General features: G+C 49.7%; 4 protein-coding genes across 4 annotated transcripts; 3 read left to right on the top strand and 1 right to left on the bottom strand.

The window, feature by feature from the left end:
• Window positions 1–291: 291 nt before the first annotated feature.
• Window positions 292–5,043, top strand: GIQ15_00145 (tuberin; the record flags this gene model as incomplete). Its single annotated transcript, XM_033547562.1, has 1 exon — window positions 292–5,043. One exon carries the CDS (start codon window positions 292–294, stop codon window positions 5,041–5,043), a length of 4,752 nt encoding a protein of 1,583 aa, XP_033408513.1.
• A 1,759-nt stretch (window positions 5,044–6,802) lies between these two features.
• On the bottom strand, window positions 6,803–9,799 carry GIQ15_00144 (APUM2; the record flags this gene model as incomplete). Its single annotated transcript, XM_033547561.1, has 5 exons — window positions 6,803–7,179; window positions 7,245–7,800; window positions 7,856–9,471; window positions 9,534–9,705; window positions 9,758–9,799. The coding sequence occupies 5 exons, from the start codon at window positions 9,797–9,799 to the stop codon at window positions 6,803–6,805; spliced, it is 2,763 nt and encodes a 920-aa protein (XP_033408512.1).
• A 6,086-nt stretch (window positions 9,800–15,885) lies between these two features.
• On the top strand, window positions 15,886–16,422 carry GIQ15_00143 (uncharacterized protein; the record flags this gene model as incomplete). The annotated part of the gene is made up of 1 exon (XM_033547560.1): window positions 15,886–16,422. One exon carries the CDS (start codon window positions 15,886–15,888, stop codon window positions 16,420–16,422), a length of 537 nt encoding a protein of 178 aa, XP_033408511.1.
• A 1,018-nt stretch (window positions 16,423–17,440) lies between these two features.
• GIQ15_00142 (phosphoethanolamine transferase class O) lies at window positions 17,441–20,847 on the top strand (the record flags this gene model as incomplete). Its single annotated transcript, XM_033547559.1, has 2 exons — window positions 17,441–17,701; window positions 17,905–20,847. 2 exons carry the CDS (start codon window positions 17,441–17,443, stop codon window positions 20,845–20,847), a joined length of 3,204 nt encoding a protein of 1,067 aa, XP_033408510.1.
• Between the last annotated feature and the right edge of the window lie 53 nt (window positions 20,848–20,900).

Below are 20,900 nucleotides of genomic sequence, written 5' to 3'. Positions count from 1 at the left end.
TGACCAGGTCACGGCCAGGCTGTCGCTATATCGATCCTACCGCTGCCAATATTTAACACACCTAACGCCAATTTACAGTTCTGTCCCGCCAATCTAGCACAATGCTGATCTGTACCTAGGACTGCCGTGTCGCTATATTTTGGACAAGCTGGACAATCAATAGCAACAATACGCTTCTATTCATACAATCACGACCAAGCGCAGTGAATCAGCCTGAATCAGCCTCCAATTCTACCCCGTCTTTCACCGTCCTGGCAATCAAGACCCTGACTCATTCGCCCGTCAGGGCGGATGTCTTCCGACGATGTCCCCCAAGCGCCACATAACAAACCGTCTACCTCATCCTTCGCCGACGTGTTCAAGACCCTCGCGGTGGGCCGCCCCAAGTCGCAGTCGCCGGTATTACATGCGCAAAACGCTGGAGGCTCCCTGTCGCCCGACATGGAAGGTAGGAGAGGCAGCAGAGTGACCTTTGGCTTCGAGTCCCTGCATCGAGGAAGTGTGGCCACGAGTGCGTCTGATGCGTCGACTGCCCCAAGCTTCGACACCATTCTTCACAACCTATCGGCGGACCAGCCGCTCCAGGCTGCAGTCGACGAGGCAGAGAGGGCGGTGAGGTATCTACACGGTTTCAGCGGTGACCAGGTGGTTGCGGTCTGGGAACAGGGCGCCTATCTTATCGACCATCCGAGTTCTCCGGAAGCTCGAAATGCTGGCTCTGTCCTGCTCGAAAGTGTCTCCAGCCGACAGGACCTGTCGTTGGCCGGACGAAAGATACTCTTCTCCTCAATCTCGCGACCGTCACAGCCAGACGTGATTCCCCGCCGGATAAAGGCCTTGATCGCACTGTCAGACTATGGGAGGAAATTCGATTTCACTGACGAGCCCGTATTGCGAATAATCGCCGCCTGGATTGTGCCCCTATACGAGCAAACAGCCACCATCAGATCAAAACTCAAGCGGGCAAGAGGGCAAAGGCCAAATGGCGCCACCCTTGATGAGACCATCTTGGGTGAATTGTTTCAGCTGATTGTCGACATTGTCACTTTGCAACGACACCCCCCTGGCCCGGATGTTATCGAACTCGTTCTTGAACAGATATTCACTGTCTGCAGAAAGACAAGCGCCGCTGTGGATATTAAAAATGCTCTGGTTGTTTTCGATGCCATAATCACGACTTCAGGCGTACCCGACCCTAGCTTCATCCCTCTACTCGAGGTGCTGTGCAGCATCCATGCGTCGGTAAAGTCGTTAGCTGGCCCAACTTCGCGAGCAGTTCGCAGCCTAGCCAAGTCTGGCAAGCAGCCGGTGATGGTGGAAACCCTTCACACCTTTCTTCTAGAGACGTCGGAGCGGCCTGACCGGAATCTAAATGTTACTAGAGGCGCTGTTGACATCTTTCGGGATCTGCTTGTTGCATACGGCCAAGATGGAATGCCTACCATATCCTTCGACCATCTTATCACCTCTCTTCACCACGCATCGCTCCGAAAGGATGGTCGCATCGACACCGATATCCTAGAGGTCTGTCTTAACGTGTTGCAAGGCGAATTCGCTCCAGTCTCACTGCAACACGACTGGTCGGAGTTTGTCAATGTCATGCTGGCTTGTTCGGAGCGGGCTATCGACATAACGACGCCAGGGTCGCCCGCTTCAAACATCTCTCCTCTCGCCACACCTGTGCCTGCCAAATCCACCATGGCCGACGATGTGCGATCAAACATAGTCGCCAACCTTACCCGGATCGCTGCCTCGCTCGAGAATTTGTGGCCAAAGTTGGATAAGAATCAAAAACTAGAAGCATGGCGTCTCTTGGCCGACGTTCATAAATATCTGAGCCACTCTCAGTCAGAATTAGCTATACGTCTGATGGGCATCGAGAAGCTATGCCACCCATCCACATCAGACGATTGGTCTAGTTACTCGTGGAAATTAGTGCACGATTACATTTTGGCTCGCGACAAGGCTCCAGAGACTCGCATCTTGGCCTTAGCAACCTTTAGAGATGCGTATTTTAGTGAGGATGGGCCCGAGTTGTTTCTCAATGAAGGTCTTGTTCGCGCTCTCACTACGGACTTTGCCGACGAGGATTCATATTTGTTTCTCCAGGAATTGGTGGCCTTCCTCGTTGATGGAACAGCCAACTCTGACGAAGACACCTTCAACCTCATAATCGATACTCTAAGCCAACCGATGAATGCGGACGACAACAAAGAGGACATGTCTCCATCTAGCACCAATCCAGTGCCGCACTATGTTTTGAATTCGGACACTCTCGCGCCGTCCTTGAGCGACGCAACGACGTTGGGCATTATCCGGATATTTTTGAAAGGGTTAGAAACGAAGTCTCAGGTTGCTCTGAAAGCCTACGAAAAATTAATAGACATTGCACTGTCAACACGACGGCCATCCGACTGTCGCCTCACTGCGCTCCGGCTTCTTTTCCGACTCCGATGTGATACATCTGGTATTATCCATATTGCATCCTCCATCGACAATAGCCACCTGACGGCTGGTTTGCTACGCCCTGCCGAGTCGACTGCGAAGTCGAGTGTCAGTGAAGAATCATCCACTGAACGCGCAGCGAAAGAAAACGATGTATCGTCAACTCCAAATAGCAGGCTTTCTCTTAAAGATCCATCAACTACCCCACTGGGACTCCATAGCCCCCGTACCATGTCTCGCCGCCCATCTCGATGGGTTGCACCAATCTGGACCTTTGACGAACAAAACAAGCTGCCTGACGTGACAGCTCTCAAACTGGGCAGTAATGTTTACGCGTTCAAGAGCTCATGCACTGAAGAAGACCATAAACACGACACCAATGTCGTCTTGAAAATCAACATATGGGTTGAGGCCATTATTGCGCTACTTCAGCGTGAGAAAGATTGGGATATCTATAGCTACGTATCTGCGCACGTTGGTGCACAGCTTGCCAATAGAGATTTCTTTCGAGCCGCATTACCCCAGGTAAAGCTGCTACGGAGCGTTTTGTGCGAACAGATCAAGAACGAGAGTTTCCCCGAACCACTCGGTTGGACAGGAGTAAAGAAGAAGGATATTGCGATATGCCTCCTAGAAGCTCTAACTATGCTTGTTAGTTTCCACGAACACTTTGCTAAAGGCGAGCAGGACGAGATTGTTCGTGCGTTCATGTATGGAATTGGATCTTGGGAAGGCACATCTCGAGGATGTATTCATGCACTTAGCGTTTGCTGTCACGAAATCCCACTATCGGTGACCAAGTGTTTGAATGCGATCCTTGACAAAATGTCCAAGGTCATCACCCGATCTCATATCGCAGTCCATATCCTCGAATTCCTCGCTCTGCTCGCTCGATTACCTGAGGTGTATGTCAACCTTCGTGACGAAGAGATCAGGACTGTTTTCGGAATTTGCATTCGATATATTCAAACCTCCAGGGAACAGCGATACAAGAGTGCAGAAGTTGCCAATGTTCGATCTGTCTCCATGCCCTCGCGAGTGAGCAATGGTTCGAAAGATCCTATTTCAAATCCCCCCACAGAGGCCATCGATTTCCATGGTGGGGAGAACGTAGCCAGATATGTCTATCATCTGACATACCACGTCATGGTCTTTTGGTTCCTATCCCTCAAGCTGCAGGATCGCCCAAATCACGTCGGCTGGATCACAAAGCGATTGGTATTCAATGACGAGCAGGGGAAGGAAGTCATCGAAGAGCAGAGCCAGGTATTTATTGACATGATGCAGCGAGTTGCATACTCGGATTTAGGAGACACCATTCCATTCGAAAACTTCCCCCCTTCGCCTTCGGATGGTCCAGTTGTGAAAAGGACTTGGATTGTAGGGACCAGTATCGTGACGATCGAAACAGCATGCGCCTCTGGTTTAAACCAAGTCACTAAAAGACAGGCATCCGGAACTACATACTCTATCTTCCAGCAGCGGACCGCGCCAGTTCTGCCTCATCAAATTCCAACAAATCCTGGGACATATTCTCTCTCTGACGATGCTTCAACACGAACCTCAGTCTTGCCAAGCCATGCTCTTCTCCAGATGACAGCATCCGCATTCCCCACCCCTACTCCACTGCAGCCACTCCCGTTACCAGATGATGACTTTACTCGGCGGGCAATTGGTGCGTTTGATAGGAACAGTATCGTTGACGGCCATAAGATTGGAGTTCTATATATTGGCGAAGGCCAAACTGATGAGACAGAAATATTTGCCAATGAATGCGGCAGTCCAGACTATGAATTCTTCATTGAGAGTCTCGGGACCAAAGTCTCCATCGAGAACCCCAAGTTTAATCCTCAAGGCCTCCATTTTGAAAGAGATGGCAAATACATTTACGCCTGGCGTGATCGAGTTTCCGAAATTATATACCACGTCGCTACCATGATGCCCACGAACTTGACAGCGGATCCGCATTGTGTAAACAAAAAGCAGCACATTGGCAACGATTTCGTAAACATCATCTTCAACCGCTCCGGCTCCGAGTTCGACTTCAACACTATCTCGACGCAGTTCAACTTTGTGGATATTGTGATAACTCCAGCTTCTCCGGTAGGCCTTGGTAAAGAAATAGAAGGGAAATTCACAGTAAATGACTTCAACCGAAGATTTTATACTGTCAAAGTGTTGAGCAAGCCTGGTATGCCCGAATTATCAGCCTCGGCAATTCCAAAGGTCATTTCCGGCAAGAATCTCGCTGCTTTCGTCCGAATCATTGGCTTGAACGCATCTGTTTTCTCTCTTGTCTGCAGCCATGGTGGTGAATATATCTCGTCATGGCAAAACCGTTTGAGAGAAATCCGTCGTCTCCGGGACCGCGCATATGCATGCTCTTCCATCGACATCACTACCCCGGACGCTGTATCTAACAGCAATGTCAACAGCAACTCTGGTCCGAACAATGACGGCCAATACCCGGCCTCTCGACGCAATACCAAACCTCCCAACGAGGACGCAAGTTTACGCAGTGGCCTAGGCACCGAACGCAACCTTGCAATGGACTACAACGCTTTCCAGAGCTTAGACTTCTCGCGCTGGACTCGTTAAACCCCGAATATCACGATATATTATACCTCCACATTCACTTCTACTCCTGCAATAATATATTATCCCCATGTTACACATGTTACAATGAGCTCTATTTTAATGTATACCCCCCTGATAAGATAACGGATTAAAAAGTTTTTGTGATTTGATTTCCTTTTTACATGTTGACACTCCCTGCCGAAGGAGATGAACACCCGAAAAAAAAAACTAGGCCTTCTTTCGTTGAGTGTTGATCCGTGTTATAAACAATATAATAAAACGCTGTTTCTGAATACCTCCTCATACTGTGATATGTATGCGTCATCGTAGGTTTAAAATTTTCGGGCCTAGAAGCGAAACATGGTTACAGGATGTAGAAAGCCATGGATAAGAATATGAATTCTGGTCATCCTGGTGAGATCCAAGTCTGTATGTTGAAGGATCATTATGACCATGATTTGAGCCCATCTCGGCCTATGAACCTGACGTCATCGGTACAGTGCTACATGGCTTGCATGAGGACGAAAAAAACCACTTATAGCCCATCGAAGGCTGGCCGAACGCCGACTGAACACTAAGATCAATCAATAGTAAAAATTCAGCCCTGGAACCGAGTTGTGTATGGCTATTTAGCTATAAGCGAGATAACTAGCGAGTCTAGGTTTGATTTTATTATTTAGAACAAAGGCAATAACCGCCCGTATTTGAAATATTGAAATAAAAAAAAAGCAATTAATGACGGGAAATGAAATTAGTGTATGTTAAAAGCCGGAGAGCAGTGTGACAAAGCGGCCATTTATAAAGATAACAAGTAAAAGGACGGCAAGGCAGAGATGTGTGCTCAAAGGATCAAAGGAGGTAGATGTACTCTGTTCGGAGTATGTCGATACCAAGCCAGTGCCATGCCAGTGCCAGTGCTTATACCTGTGTCGTGTGTAGTAAAATAATGTAAGAGGTGAGTGACAAGGTTGCAAGAAGAAAAACTTTTCGGTTTCATGAGATGTTTAAAAAGGGATGAATTTCGTCACACCCTTAAAAGGGGTTATTTTTAAAAAGAATATCGCGAAAGAGATAATGCCGAGCACCGTGAAGGATGAGGTAGAAGATAGAACTAGACGTGAGTGAAATAAAAATAAAAAGATAAGAATGCCTTGACGCCAGCCCGTGTTCCTTTCCACCGTTAGTTCGCACCGTTGGAAAAGAAAGAAAATTCCCTGAACTGGCAAATGAAACTCCCTGAAGACCATGATGAGAGCAATAACAATGATAAGAAGTCACTGCAACCGAAAAGTAATGCGAAGTTTGAGGGTAGGGATTTGAAAGGTGAGATGGGTGAAGAATATGAAAATTAAAGAAAAAATATATCTTTAAATCTGTATAAGAAAGGAAAAGGGCGAGGTAGGTAAGTAGGTGGAAGCAGGGGGGGAAGAAGGAAAGAAGAAGAGAAACCAGAGAGAAACCGCCATTTATACCCGTTGAAACATAAGTCAGCGCTAATCGGGGAGCCTGGATAGGCAAATTGTTGCTTGCTGCAATGCGACACTATGCGATGCGATGTGATGGACAAAAAAGCGACCGAGAGCGACGACGATTGATTTCCCCTTCCCTGAACCCCATGCTAAAAAATATATATTCGTTTTCGTTTCCATTATTTGAAAGGTGGTGGATTAGATTAAGTGTACAAATTTCATGATGCCCCGCTAGATTGGATTGGTTTGGATTGGATTGGACTGAATCGGAAGTGATCAAGTATGGCCTCGAAACGGAGGGGGGAAAAGGATTAGAGCATTCCTTGTTTAGGAGTGCTGTCATCCTCCTCCTTCGTCATGTCGTTAGGACTCTCTTCAAGCACACTAGTGTTCGCACTTGGGAGGGAGCTTATGTCGGCGGTGACGGGGGACAAGTCATATACAGGGCTGTTGTCGCGCGTGTATGTTAAGCTATTCGCGTTGTTGTCAACGCTTAGGCCGAGCGACTTGGTGCTTTCGACCGGTGAAGACGCCGATGCACTCGACACACCATCATATTTGTTGAGATGTCCTTCAATCCCGGCGATCTGTTTACCATAGCTGCATTTTTTCAGCAGAGGCATCAATGGTGTAATTCGGCTAACAAGCATCTTGTAATCTGCGCCTTCTAGCATACTCAGGGATTTTTCTATATTCCATTGATTAGCAGACTGGCATTGTAAGTATAGTTACGAGGGAATGGGAGGTACATACGGATGACATAGTTGCCATACTGGTCGCGCATGAGGCCAAGTAGAGGACCCTCTCCTCTATCGTTAACTGCGGATAGAATTCGGGTGATCGCCAAACGCTGTTCTAGACTGCCGAACGAGATGCTCTTTTCAACGACGTTGCTTGCAAATTTGTGCTTGGAGAAATGAACTGCCTGTCCAAGGACGATGGAAATTATTTTGTTTCTGTCCTCTTCTTCTCCGTGCTCGATGATGTGCTGGATAACATAATTGCCATACTGGTCAGAGATGAGGCTCGGGCTGCAAGCATGGATCTCAGCAAGGATGGATAAACGGTCCGGGAGCGGGCAGTACTCCAGCATGCGCTGGATTACCCGGCAGCCGTAGGTATGGGTGGCATAGCGTTGAATCTGGCCACGGAACTCATCGATAATGAATCGGATGTGTTGGTTGGGTATGCGCTCAATCGCCTTCTGGATGACGTGGTTTCCATTCTGGTTTGTGACACATCTCATTACATTGTCCTCAAGCTCTTTAACCATCGCGGCTTGCTGCTCGACGAGAACATGTTCCAGAGCCTAGATTTTTTTATTAGTCTAAGACGTAAAATAGCTTGGTGAAGAACGAACGTACCTTTTGAACCGTGCGGCACCCATACGTCTGTATAGACAATGAGAAGATATGGCCTTGCATCTGCATAGCAAGGAGCCGCTTCTGTGCTTGGTTACCGTGCTCGAAGAGTTTCTGAATAACGTAATTGCCAAACAAATCCATCATGAGTTGTACAGCATTCAGCCTGATTTCTTTAAAAACCTGCTCCTTCTCATCACTGTTCGCAGTTTCGAGTTTAAGTTGAATGAATCGCGAACCATGCTGGTCTCCGCAAAATTCGACAATGTGGCCGTAGATATCCTTTAGTTCATATCGTTTGTTGCCCTTGTTGTTTGCCCTGAACTCTTGCAGCACTGGGCTACGGGTTGCCTGATTGGGGTCTTGATCTGAAGTTGAAGGTCTGTGAACTGAAGGTGCCGAGACCGGAGTAAATGCGCTCACAGGGTAGACGGGCAAGGGTACCACCTGGTGCATACCGTTGGTTTGGGCCTGCTGGAAAGGGGTATATCTATACGCTGCAGCTAAATTGATGTTACTGGGCACTTGGTTCATAGCGACAGCTGTGTAGTTCTGTTCATGCTGCTGTTGCTGTAGATTGTGAAGTCCCTGGGCTAACATCTCAGCTTGTTCTTCCTGGCTGAGGTTTCCGCCGTTCGTGGTATAACGGTATCTGGGAGAATACATCCCCTGACCCATGGGTTCCATGACCTGACCATTGCCGTTGGAGTGATAACCAGTGATAGAGTTGCGTTGCTGTTCGATCGATTGATGGGCCCGTTCTTGTCTTCGGATGAGGGCAGGCAGAGTAACAGAGGGAGACGAGATATCTCGCGAGTAATTTGCGTAGGGGTTGCGGTTGTCGTCCAGGTCGAGGGAATTAGCGCTAGTCAGCATACCATCGTACGATGCACGCTGCTGGAAGGACGGCCTAGGAGGGAGTGTTTGCTGGCGTTGCTCAGCCAATCCACCTGCAACTGACATATCGACTCTGGACAGTGCGGCCACAAGCTCGTCCTCTGCCAAGCTAGGTCTGCCGTGACCTGTAGAAATCGAATGACGCGGGGTCCCAGCTCCAAAGTGACTTGAAGACGGAGTCATGGAAGCCAGGCTCATTGCTGCCGCAGATTGGAAATAAGGGCCTTGGTCGTTTGCTCTGGTAGATTCTCGGAAAGGAAGGGCATTGACATGGTCGAACGGGTTCACGGACATCTCCTGACTCTGCAATCCGTTAGCTGCAATCAGGCCTCCGTTGAGCGAGCTGTGTCCCGCATTTATACTGCCGTGGTGACTGTTTCTTCCGATACCATTGTCGAAAGCTGTACTTGACGCTGGAGCAGCGCTCGAGGTCGAGGCAAAGTGACTCCAGTTCGGGCCACGGGTATTGGTAACCATGCTGGGAGTAGAAGACTGGGTTGCCGCCAAATAGGAGAAGGCTTCGCCACGAGGATGCTGGAGGGGGTTGACATTCGCGGAGTGACCTGGAGGTGTGTTGCCTCCTGGGTTCACAGAGGATGCGTGAGAGCTGGAACTTGGAGAGCAGTTCCACGGGAGTGACGGGCCAGCCCAACCCTCCACCTCCGACGAAGACAGAAGAGAACGGGATCCAGTCACTGCATCGCCTGCACTGGTAGAAGCTACTAGTGAAAGAAGTTAGTTCAGCCGGAGTCAGAAACAAAGGACAAGTCTTGCAAGCAGCTACCTTTCGCATGTACATTTTCCGCTATGGAGCTGGTGAGACTAGGGAGCGGAGAGCGAGCCCAGATGTTGCTGTTCCAGCCTCCGTTCCCAAAGGCTGCCGATGTCTGAGTGAGAGAGGCTCGCTCGCTTGGATAGCCAGACGAGGGAGTAGAGTTCCGACCATTAGTCCTGGCCTGGATGTCCATTAGCTATGGCAGTTATATGAGCTGGTCTTGGGCTGCTTACCGGCTGCTGTCCGCTTCCGTTGGACATTCCTAGGGTCGCCATGGTTGAATAAACAGAGTATGAAGTGAAGAATGTATGAGGGTATGTATCGAACAGGAAACAGGTGTATCTAGCGGGTTATCTGCAGGATCGAGGTCTGAATATGCTGGAAGAATAGACAAAGGCGAGAGGAATATGTTCCAAGGCGGGGATTTATTTGCTGGCGATTATGGGCATGGGCAGGATGAACCTGATGCGTGAATGGAATTAATATTAATAAGAAGTCACTGCAGAGGTAACGATTAGCAGGAGCAGTGAATCTGGAGCTGTAGACGTATGTATCGCCCTCGAGAGCAGAGTAAAGAGAACAGTATCATGTACAGAAGGGTATGAGGATAGATATATGACCCGGAGGTCTATAGCGTCAGAATGACGAGTGACACGGTACAAGCGAGCCCGAACCGCGGAATGAGAAACTTTCACCAGACGAACCAAGGATGAGGTGAAGAGAAGAGAAGAGGAAGAAGAGAAGAAGAGGAAGAAGAGAAGAAGAGGAAGAAGAGAAGAAGAAGAAGAAGAAAAAGAGAGGAAGAAAAAGAGAAGAAGTAGATGTAGGAGGAGGCCGAATGCAGAATGGGGCAGCGGGATGCGTTTGACAGCACAATCGCGGCAAGCAGCCGCCTGGAGGGAAGAAGAAGAAGAAGAAGCAGAAGAAGCAGAGACAAGAAACCCGACTCACGTCTTCTGCTCACATTATACGCCTTGGAAGCGCGACCAGTCTCGATGGTCCCTGTAGACGGTTCATCCAGCGTCCCTCCAACGGTCGAACGGTCAACGATCAAACGATCAAACGGCGAGACGATGACGACGACGACACAACACAACACGACGACGACGACGGCGATATGAGAAGCAGTCGAGCTGAGTCTCGTGGGGGCCGTTGGGAGGGATTGAGCTGCCGGAGCTTCTATTTACAGCGGTCAAGCTTTGTTCGCTGCAGGCTTGCGAGGTCGACGGCGTAGGATATACGGGAGATCGGATGCGGATAGGACAACGTCTTCCTCTGCACTTCTCTGCTTCTGCTGCACTTCTCTGCTGCTGCTGCTGCTGCGTGCGGACGTTTGCTGTTTCAGAGGAGCAGACGGGATGGACGAGATGGAGGACAAAGAGAGGTCAAAAGCGCATGAAGCTGTCACACAGACGGAAACATGATGGCACCGCAGGCTCCGTCCGTCTTGGTTATGATGCGAGGCGAGAGGTTAGGCCGGGGCGTCGCTCGTCCTCTGCTTCGACCCTGGACGGAGATTCTTCAGTCTGTCTGCGTTTCAGCGTCCGCTGGCTGAAAGAATAGATATTGGGATGTGGAGGATGAAAAAAACCTAAGCCGCCCACGCAGGTAGCACAGCGTATGAAACCACGGCGTACAAAGGCAACGGGCAGAGCAGGACAAGACAGAGCGAACAGAGCGACGGCGAGCAGGGAGAGTCGATGGTCTCGCGGGCGAATTGTGGGAAGAATCGAGATTATCGAGAAGCCTAACTCTAAGCTATCTCAGGGATTCGTCTACCAGCACTCGCAGATGTGATACGGACAAACGAGACGACTACGGAGTACTATCGGCTCTACTGCTCTCCTGGCCTTACTACTCTTACTGCTCTTGGTTGGACTTCTTGGTTGGACTGCTCTTGTTGCAGACCATCAGACCTACAGACAACGACGACTACGGCTAGAAACAGACGACTTCGTTTTTCTCGCAGGCCAAGATAGCTAGCGGCAAAGCCAAGTTGGCCCGCCGTACGTATCACTTTTCCATCGTCTAAACGGGATGGATGATATACGGTTCAGGGCTTCCGGAATATGCACTACGGGAAGGGGAGCTCTTAGGCGCATCAGGAGCGTCATGCCGGGAGGGTAGGGGGAATACCTTGCTGCACTGCCCTGGGTATTACCCGCTGTGTGCAACATCGTCGTCCTTTGCTGCGAGCACATCTCGCCGTGGCCCAGCCCAGCCCGGCCGTTCGAGGGGACGGGGGCAGATGGAGGTGCGGATGGGATGGATTTCCCGTATATATTCGCGCCAATCGCGACGGGGGGAGCAGCGCGGAGGCCAATGAGCCACGGATCGGCGAATATCTTCTATACTCGTCTCACGGTCAGCCAGCGACCCGTCCTCTCGCAGCCATATCTGGATCTCCCCCCCATTCTCCATTTCTTATTTCTTCTCCGCCACCCTCGCCCGGCGGACCTGCGGACCTGGGGCCTGGTCCTGGTCCTGGCCCTGGCCCCTTCTTCTGCGGTCGCCGTTTTGGCTTCTCCCGCTTTTCTCTGCTGCCTCTGCAGGCGTACGCTTATATCTCGCCATGCACTAGTTTCGCAGGGGCTAAATGATAGGGCCAGCGGCCCACCCAGCAGATCATTTTAAGGTCGAATTAGGGGCCCACTAGATCCTGGGAAACTAGAGATCCACAAAGAAGCAAATATACGCCAACTCACCCTTGACTCTTTCTGTTGTCCCTCTGTCTTGTGTGCTGTGTCCTGTTATACGGTTGGGAAGTGGCCCCCCGGAGCAAGTTGTACAGAGACCTCGATGACAGGCAGCGTTTATGTGAGTGTGTTTGTTGTGTGACCTTTGTCCGGTCGAGCGTGGAATCGGCTGCTACATCTGGAGATGGCGATGGTGGACTGGGGATGCCGTGCTATCATTACTCACATATACATCCTCTATCCATGTGTTGTACCGGCATTGCTATATCGTTTACGCCGTACGGTTACTGACCTCGCCTAACGGCAACACATGAGTACCTACATGCAGTTTGTCAAACGTCCAACAGTTACTCCGCCGCTCAACTGGCTGCTCGTCGCTGGTCACCGGTCTCGTCACTCCTGCCGAGCTGTTACGGATGGGAGATGGCATACGTGTCATGAACTATACTCCTGTACATCTCAGATACGGAGGATGGCTAGTAGCCGCCAGGAACTACTGAACTATTCTTTGGCCCCGAACTCCCTGCCGCCAACAGTACAACGTGCCGTGTCGTGTTCAAGGACCGATGCATAGATTGTTTCCCGCGAGACGTGGGTAGCACACGACAGCATTGCCCATTGCCCATTGCCCATTACGGAGTATCCGTACCCATTACACATTACACATTACCCATTTACCCAGTGCGGAAAGACAGGTGAGGTCTTCGTGATCGTCAGTTTGTACCCTCTTACATAAAATCCCAATACGAGAGCCAGTCAGCACTAGCGGCCTGGTTTAACACCAGTCGGACTCTGGGGAAATATTCACACTAGTAAAAAGCAACGGGATGGATTCTGAGTTGGACGACGAGAGGACAGACACTGCGCGGACGACCCGGACTGGCACCTAAATTGACTTAAATTTCAGGAATTTTCCTGGCTTCAACCAAGGTTTGACTTAAAAACTTTTTCTCCCTCAGGTATTGATGACTTCATATTCCCGAGTTCGCTTTTGTGAACGGCTGATCTCTGGTAAAGGGCTGAAAAAATAAAGAGAAAAGAAAAAGAAAAAGAAAGAAATCAAGTTTTGCTCAGGAACCGACTGAAAAAAGAGGAGTCTTTCTTTGTTTTTATCCTCTCGCTATTCAGACAGGGTTTCAAGCAGGTACAGAGAGGAGGACTGATTTCAAGCCACCGCGTCGATCGATAGTACTCGATGGTGCTCAGTAGTGAACTATAGAGTAACGCCGGTACAGCGCTGCTGATGAAAGGAGCATGATCAAGTCGCCTACTAGAAAGGCAACTCTGAGAGCTCTTGGGAACGATTATATCAGCTCCATCTTATGTTCGTGTTCATATGTTCGTCCTCCCTTGATGCATGACGGGCGTACGGAGGACTTTATAAAGCAGGTATTTCCTCCCATCTACTCCGTACTTCCAAGCTTTTAATGATCGCCCTCAACATATTCTAGATTGACTCCTGCATGTCTTAGACACATAAATATGATATCTAGAAGCAACAACAGCCCTACGCCCTATCTTCCCACATATTCTATGCAAGGCGCAAGGCATGTCTGTGCCATGTATGGAGAAGCAAGAACAAGGAACGAGATGCTACAGCAGAAGCAGGTCTACATCACCATACTCCAGTCCGCACCAATAGCGTCTATGATGGATGGCGTGTCAGGCCGTGTATAAGATACAGTCATGATATTCCGAGTCCACGGCCTCTGGATGCGTCGGGAAGTCCATTCTAGGCGCGGCTGATTCTTACTTCATGCCCATTACTCTATGTATCACTTGATAAGCTATAGTTTGACAACTCGGCATCTTCCAGAGTTATTTAATTGGCGGCATTAAACTACACCCGTACATTGTAGGCAGAGCTGAAAATTCATTGAGTGAACAGTATACGGCGTACTCTGTCTAATGGCTGGAGTCTGCCATTTGTGGTTAAACCGACGATCGCACCATCTCTGAGATTGCCGACGGGTAGAACGAACGCCCTAACAAAGAGCAGTCCATAGTCACAACTCCATACTCCGTACGGCTGTTAAAGAATGCTCCGTAAATGATAACGAAAAAGCGATTATGTATCCCGACAAACTGCAGTTCACAATTAGTACTCAATTAATGTTACGCTTTACCCCTTGCATAGGGGCCTGAGCTTAGCGGAACCCGGGCAAAGACGATTTGGCCACCCCCCGTGCAAAGGCAAGGAGGATATAAATAGGATCCCAGTCCCCTGGACTCGTGGAGAAACGCACCTTGGGAGCAGGGAAGTATTTATTAGTACTCTGTGCGTCGTAAATCTCCGTCCAGCCCAGTAAAAAAAAAGAGCCCAAGCAAAAAAAGAGCGAACGAAGGATGGCCAGAACAAGATCTGTTGGGTCCTCTGGACGAACGGAAGAAACTTCTGGCTTTTGTGCTTCGAGAAATCAAGGTCTAGCAGGGGCCTTGACGAGGGATTTTATTCTCGACAAGACACGCCTGGCTTGCGGGTATTAGGCTTGCATCCCTCTGTCCGATGAGAGGTTTGGCTGTCGATGGCGAGGTATCCAACGGAATCGGGCCGGAGCAGTTTCATCCCCCATCTCTAAGCCATCCAACTGTCATGCCAACCATATACTCCGTACTCCGGAGTACTCCGCACAGCGCAAGGATGCTGAGAGTACCCCCCGTAGATGTAGACACCGTTGTCTTCCACCATCTTTCCTGGCCAGTATCTCGGCAAAGTGAAAGTGATAGTGGCCGGCGCATGAACTTGTTGAAGAGATGGTCCCTTAGAGTTCGCCGTCACCGAAGTTGCTGGTGATAAGCCTGTGATTCGGCCAGCGGGCGCTTCCCTGGAATGCTGGCAGGGTTGGTCGGCCAATCGCACCCCCCCCTGTACAACCGGATGACCCTCGAGCAACAACTCTGGACAGGAGCACGGCGCCAAAGGGCCTGCCTGTTAAATAGATCCCTGTCTCCCCACCTGTCTGCCTGTCCGTCTGTCTGTCTCTGTCTTCCTGTCATATATCGGTCTGTCTGTTCAACTTTGTTATATGTCTATATTTATCTTTTCTTGATGCTTAATCGAGTTAAGCTGGCGGAGCATGCATGACTAAGCCGATCACGGCACTTCTCATCTCTCATTGGCTCGGTCTCTAGTAACGCCGGAACCGAGGAGACCTCTTCTCCTCTCCGATTGGCTGGCTCTCGGGACGCTTGCCGTATCTGGACTAGAGCTGTTTACCCCTGGGCCTTCGCCGCCTTTTTTCCCCCTTTTGGAAACGCCCTCTCTCTCCTCTCTCTTTTTCGCTTCTCTCTTCAACTTCAACTTCGACAACTTCGACCTTGGAACTTCGACTTCGACTCCGACTTCGACTTTCTCCTCCTTGCTTAGTGGGTGTCAGCTTCATTCTTTCGCTGGCCGCCTCACTGTCCATTCATTCCTACTCTAAACCACCCGCTCTTTTTACATCGACGACTCTTTCACATCCGTAGCGCTGTGTGCTACTTTTCTATCGAATACCACAGACGACACTCTATCGCAGCCCATATTCGCCTCCAACCGCCGTCTAGGCTATTAGATATACCTTCGTTGATACTATTGATCTCGTCACTGTCCGCTCTTTTACTACCAGCCACTCTCGCTTATCATACGTTCCGAGATCACATTTCTAAAAGTACCACCAACATCCATGGAGAACCTACGCACCATATTCAGGCGCGATGACGATGAGAAGAATGGTAGCAGCGACTTGAACCCTAAGCTCGTCAACCTCCTGATCGCGCTCCTTGCCATCATCCTCTTCGCCATCACGCTCGTCGGTGTTCTGATGTTCCTCCGACGTAGACGTCGCATCCAGAAACGTCAGTCTGAACTCCCGTTGTACGACAAGTCTGCCAACCACCGCCGTCTCACCATCACCACTACTTCCTACGGCCAGTGCGTGGTCGACGAGAAGCGTGGCCTGGTCGATTCCTCGTCCAGCCGGCCATCGAGCCCTGTCCCGGAAATCCACATCACCTTCCCTGAAGAGGAAGATGCTGCTGGCAAGCGCACGTCTGGCCGCGTCGTTGTCGTCAGGATAGGCGAGAAGGGTGGCATCGGACTTGAGCCATGCAACGAGGACCTGCCACCATATCAATCCAATGGCGCCGAACGATTCCAGTCCCTAGACCTCGACAGGATGGGAGGCCTTAAGGAAAAGGGAGATCTTAAACAGTATTCATAGATCCCGAATACTCGTTTAGACCTTGAAAGCCAAAAACAAAAGGATCCCTCTCACGTTCTATTTTCTTGATTGTGATTGCCCCTCTTATGACCACGACGCTTGAGCGTTCATTCTTTTCTACCACCCTTACCAACACCCGCTAATTCTCAGCCGTGTCTTTTCACCTTACCTTATCCAACTCAACACTCCTTGGCTTACTTCCACTGGCTGGGGAGGCAAACCTGGATTTACTTCACCTTTACTTTACTTTCATTGACCTTTGTTTCTGTACATTCCCTGTCATGACCCACCATGCCCTGAAACGTCCCTAGGGTGTGGGTAGAAACCCTGTGGCATACCCCTTCTACTGTTTCCTTTATCTATTATTATTATTATCCTTCTTCTTCTCATCTTCATTTTATTCTATATTTCATTTGGTGTGATGAATTTTCTTTCTACTTCTTGATCATGTCGACCTACTGCGGTGTTGGTGCGTTTGAGAGAGCTAATCTCAGATTGAAGCTTGGTCTGTTTATTTTACTTACAACCCTCTCCCATTACCCCCATCATCGCCCCTATCCCTATGCTGAACTTGCGCGTTAAACGGAATGTTTGTATCTCGGCTACGCTTGCTAGTAAATCAACCTCTAATTATTTTATGCTTTGATCGATCGAGCTCCCTATCGTAAAACCACGTGATATCAAACCGTCCACCATCGAATGTTGACATAAACTTGTAGCGAACACACATCCCCAACTCCCACCGTCAACTAACTGCCAGTTGTGCCTTTGCGGTATCTTAAGAGCTGATATACGTAGGCGATTTCGCTTCTCGTCGGTCCAGAAAGGGGGGGAAACATCAATTGACCCAATACGAGGCAGATTGGCGATGAGCGCGCAGCTCTTCCAACTACATCATAACAGCACAACGGCGGAGAGCATAATTTAATCCTCTTCGCATCGATATATCGCCATTGAAGGGCGTACGAAGCGTCATCCTCGCTTTACCACAGTTCCATTGGACCTAGCGCGCATCATCATGAAACCGAACACCTCCAAAAAAGCCGGCGCAGCGCAAACCCCCTCCTCGAAGCCCAACTCCGAATACCAAGAAATAAAAGCAAAATTCGCCAAACTTCTTGCTGAAGAGGAAGCAAAACGTGCTACGGAGGCCAAGAAGGGTATTCAGTCTGCTAAAAGGCCCGTTGCGAGCCAGCCGGAGCTAGCGAAGGACACGAAGGAACAGGATGCAAAGCGGAATAAGGAGAAGGAGAGCAGGTTCAAGATTCAACATATAGGGGTAATGCTGGTATTAGGATGGTTCTTGTAAGTCGGCCACCATACCGGAGGATGGGGAGATACGTATAATTGAAACTAATATGGTGGGATTATACTTGGGATAGCTTCGTGCATATAACAGGAATATACTTCTTCACGAAAGGGTTTCTATTAACTCGGCTTGTGCTGGAAGATAAATCCCAATGCGACGTGCTGCCACTACAGGACGAAGCCGATGCCATTGCGCCAATAAACCTAGGCATCGATGCTCCCAAGGACGGCGCCGGGAAAGGATGCTGGCACCCAAAGACATTCGATAAAGCCGTGGTCATAATCATCGACGCCCTCCGTTACGATTTTACAGTTCCTTTCCAGGCGACGAACGACGGTCAGACGCCGCGTTTATTTCACAATAATATCCCCGTCTTCTACGAGACAGCTGTCAAGTCGCCGAATGATGCGTTTCTACTGCCGTTCATTGCGGACCCGCCTACGACTACCCTACAACGCCTTAAGGGTCTGACAACAGGTACTTTGCCGACATTTATTGATGCTGGGTCGAACTTTGCGGGAACCGCTATTGACGAGGATAACATCATTGCGCAGTTAAAGTCTGCTGGGAAACGCGTTGTGCACTTGGGAGACGATACCTGGCATGCTCTATTCCCAGGATATTTCGAGGAAGAGCTTACCCATGCATACGATTCGTTCAATGTATGGGATCTGTTCACTGTCGATAACGGGGTGACAGATCATATCTTCCCCTTGTTACATGCAGATAACTCTACGAAATGGGATGTGTTGATCGGCCATTATCTCGGCGTGGATCACGCAGGACATAGATATGGGCCAGACCATCCTGCCATGGCTGACAAGTTAGCTGAGATGGACACGCTTATTCGTAAAATGATAGATGCAATCGACGACAAGACGGTACTGGTTGTGATGGGTGATCATGGAATGGATCCTAAGGGTGACCACGGAGGCGAATCTGATGATGAAATCGAAGCTGCGCTATGGATGTATTCAAAAAAGGGCGTCTTTGGTCGTGTCGCCGCCGATAACCTACTACCTCCCCAGACAGCAAAGGAACGTCCCATCCCGCAAATAGATCTAGTTCCAACTCTCTCCTTGCTCCTCGGGCTACCAATCCCATTTAATAACCTTGGGTCTCCTATCGAGGAGGCATTCGCTGGAAAAACAGGCCAGGATTTCCGCAACCTTGCAACGGTAAATAGGCTCGCCTCTGCCCAAATCAAACGATATCAACATGAATACGCGAAGGCTCGCGGGAACGAGGCTGTCCAGACATCAGCTCCCCTCTCACAATGGACGCGCGCTGAACACAGCTGGGCTGATATCCATGCCAACGGACAGAATAGGAAAGGTCAGTATCAGACTGCCTACGAGGTATACCGCAGGTATCAGCGCCTTACACTGTCCGTATGTAAGGGCCTGTGGGCTAAGTTCGATGTCCCCAGCATGGCCCAGGGGATTGCTATACTCTTTGCCGGTGTGACATTCTTACACTATTACGCTCGTTCGATCCGTGGTAATCGAACAGATATCACATATTTACTATTGCAAAGGATCGGATACGGCTCCCTAGCTGGCACTGCTGGCGGTGCGATGCTACATGTTGGGCTCGGACTGGATAAACCTCTTCTTGAAAGTATAGTACTTTGGTGTGTGTTGGGCGGTATGGTCGCCACCGTTTCGATTGTATTGAACAGCAAGCTCAGGGTCGGAAGCATTTGCCCTGACTCTTTATGGGGGTGGTTGATGTTTATTTTTACGATTGCGCAGTCCATTGGGTTTGCGTCCAATTCTTATACTATCTGGGAGGACCAGATACTTCTCTTTTTCCTAACGACTTTTGGCGTACTGGCAGCTTTCTCCTCGTTGAGGCAAAAGGTCAGTGAAGATAAGGTCCTTGGGTTTTACCATTCTATTGTCTTCATTTTACTCGGAAGGCTTGCGTCAATGTCTCGGCTTTGCAGAGAGGAGCAAATGCCTTACTGCCAATCAACATATTACGCATCCAACAATTCGTCGACATCCTCTCCCTTGCAACTCTTAATTCCTTTCTTCCTATCACTCCTCCTCCCAGCCATAATTCGATCATACTATCAAGGAACAAAGTCGTACGAAGGATCAGCTATCTTCTGGATCGGCTTCGCATTTCGAATGGGTCTACTGGTCGTCGCAATCTACTGGACGCTTGATGCAGCGGATGACGGCGACTGGTTTTCCATTCAGAAGGAGCACTTGAAATCAGCACGCATGATCCTGGCTCAGGTTGTACTCGCGATTGCATTTGCCGCTGGGACAACGACGTTTGCATGGGCCAAGCCATGTGTTAGCATTGGTGTTACCCCCAAGGGCCCTCAATCGGGTGAAGCAAAAACTTCCGTCACGATCCTTGGCTACGCAAACATTTACGGCACGCGCTACTTCCTGCTCCTAGTCAATTTTACGCTCGCTATAATCCTGCTGCAGAAGCCAATGGGCGGGGGCGCCGTTGGCCTCCAAATCTGGCAAATCCTCTCGCTCATGGAGATTCTAGACACAAACAAACTTACTACTACCAACTCCGCGACGGGACCTGTCATTCTCGCATTACTCGGCTCATTCCACTATTTCACAACAGGCCACCAAGCTACTCTTAGCAGCATTCAGTGGGAAACCGCATTCATCCCTCTCAAGACCGTCCAATACCCATGGTCCCCTATCCTTGTGACTTTGAATACATTTGGACCCCAAATCTTATCCGCCCTTGCTGTCCCACTCACAGTGCTCTGGAAACGGCCGATAGAATCGCGTGCAACCTCCAAACTACCATCCAATGCCTCAACCTCTTCATCCCCAACGCCTGCGCAGGGCGATCCACAAAAGGCCCCTCTGCAGTCATCTCCCACGAACAAACTTTTGAGTGATGTTGCACAGGCATCAGCAACTCACATGCTGTACTATGCAACCATCAGCTTAGCCACAACAATGTGGGCTGGTTGGCTTAGGAGACATCTTATGCTGTATCGCATATTCTGTCCGCGCTTCATGATGGGCGCTGTAGTCTTGGCCGTGGTCGACATTGCAGTTACATTCCTCGCAGTTGGCGGTGTACGATGGAGCACAATTAGCGTAGGAGAAATCTTTGGATGGGCATAACTCGCAAACAAGGTCTGATCCGTGGCAAACAATGGAATATATATGAGACTTCA

Source organism: Arthroderma uncinatum (genome assembly GCF_011692745.1).
Source record: "Arthroderma uncinatum strain CBS 119779 chromosome Unknown scaffold1, whole genome shotgun sequence".
Classification (NCBI taxonomy): domain Eukaryota; kingdom Fungi; phylum Ascomycota; class Eurotiomycetes; order Onygenales; family Arthrodermataceae; genus Arthroderma; species Arthroderma uncinatum.
This window is presented reverse-complemented; position numbering and strand designations above follow the sequence as displayed.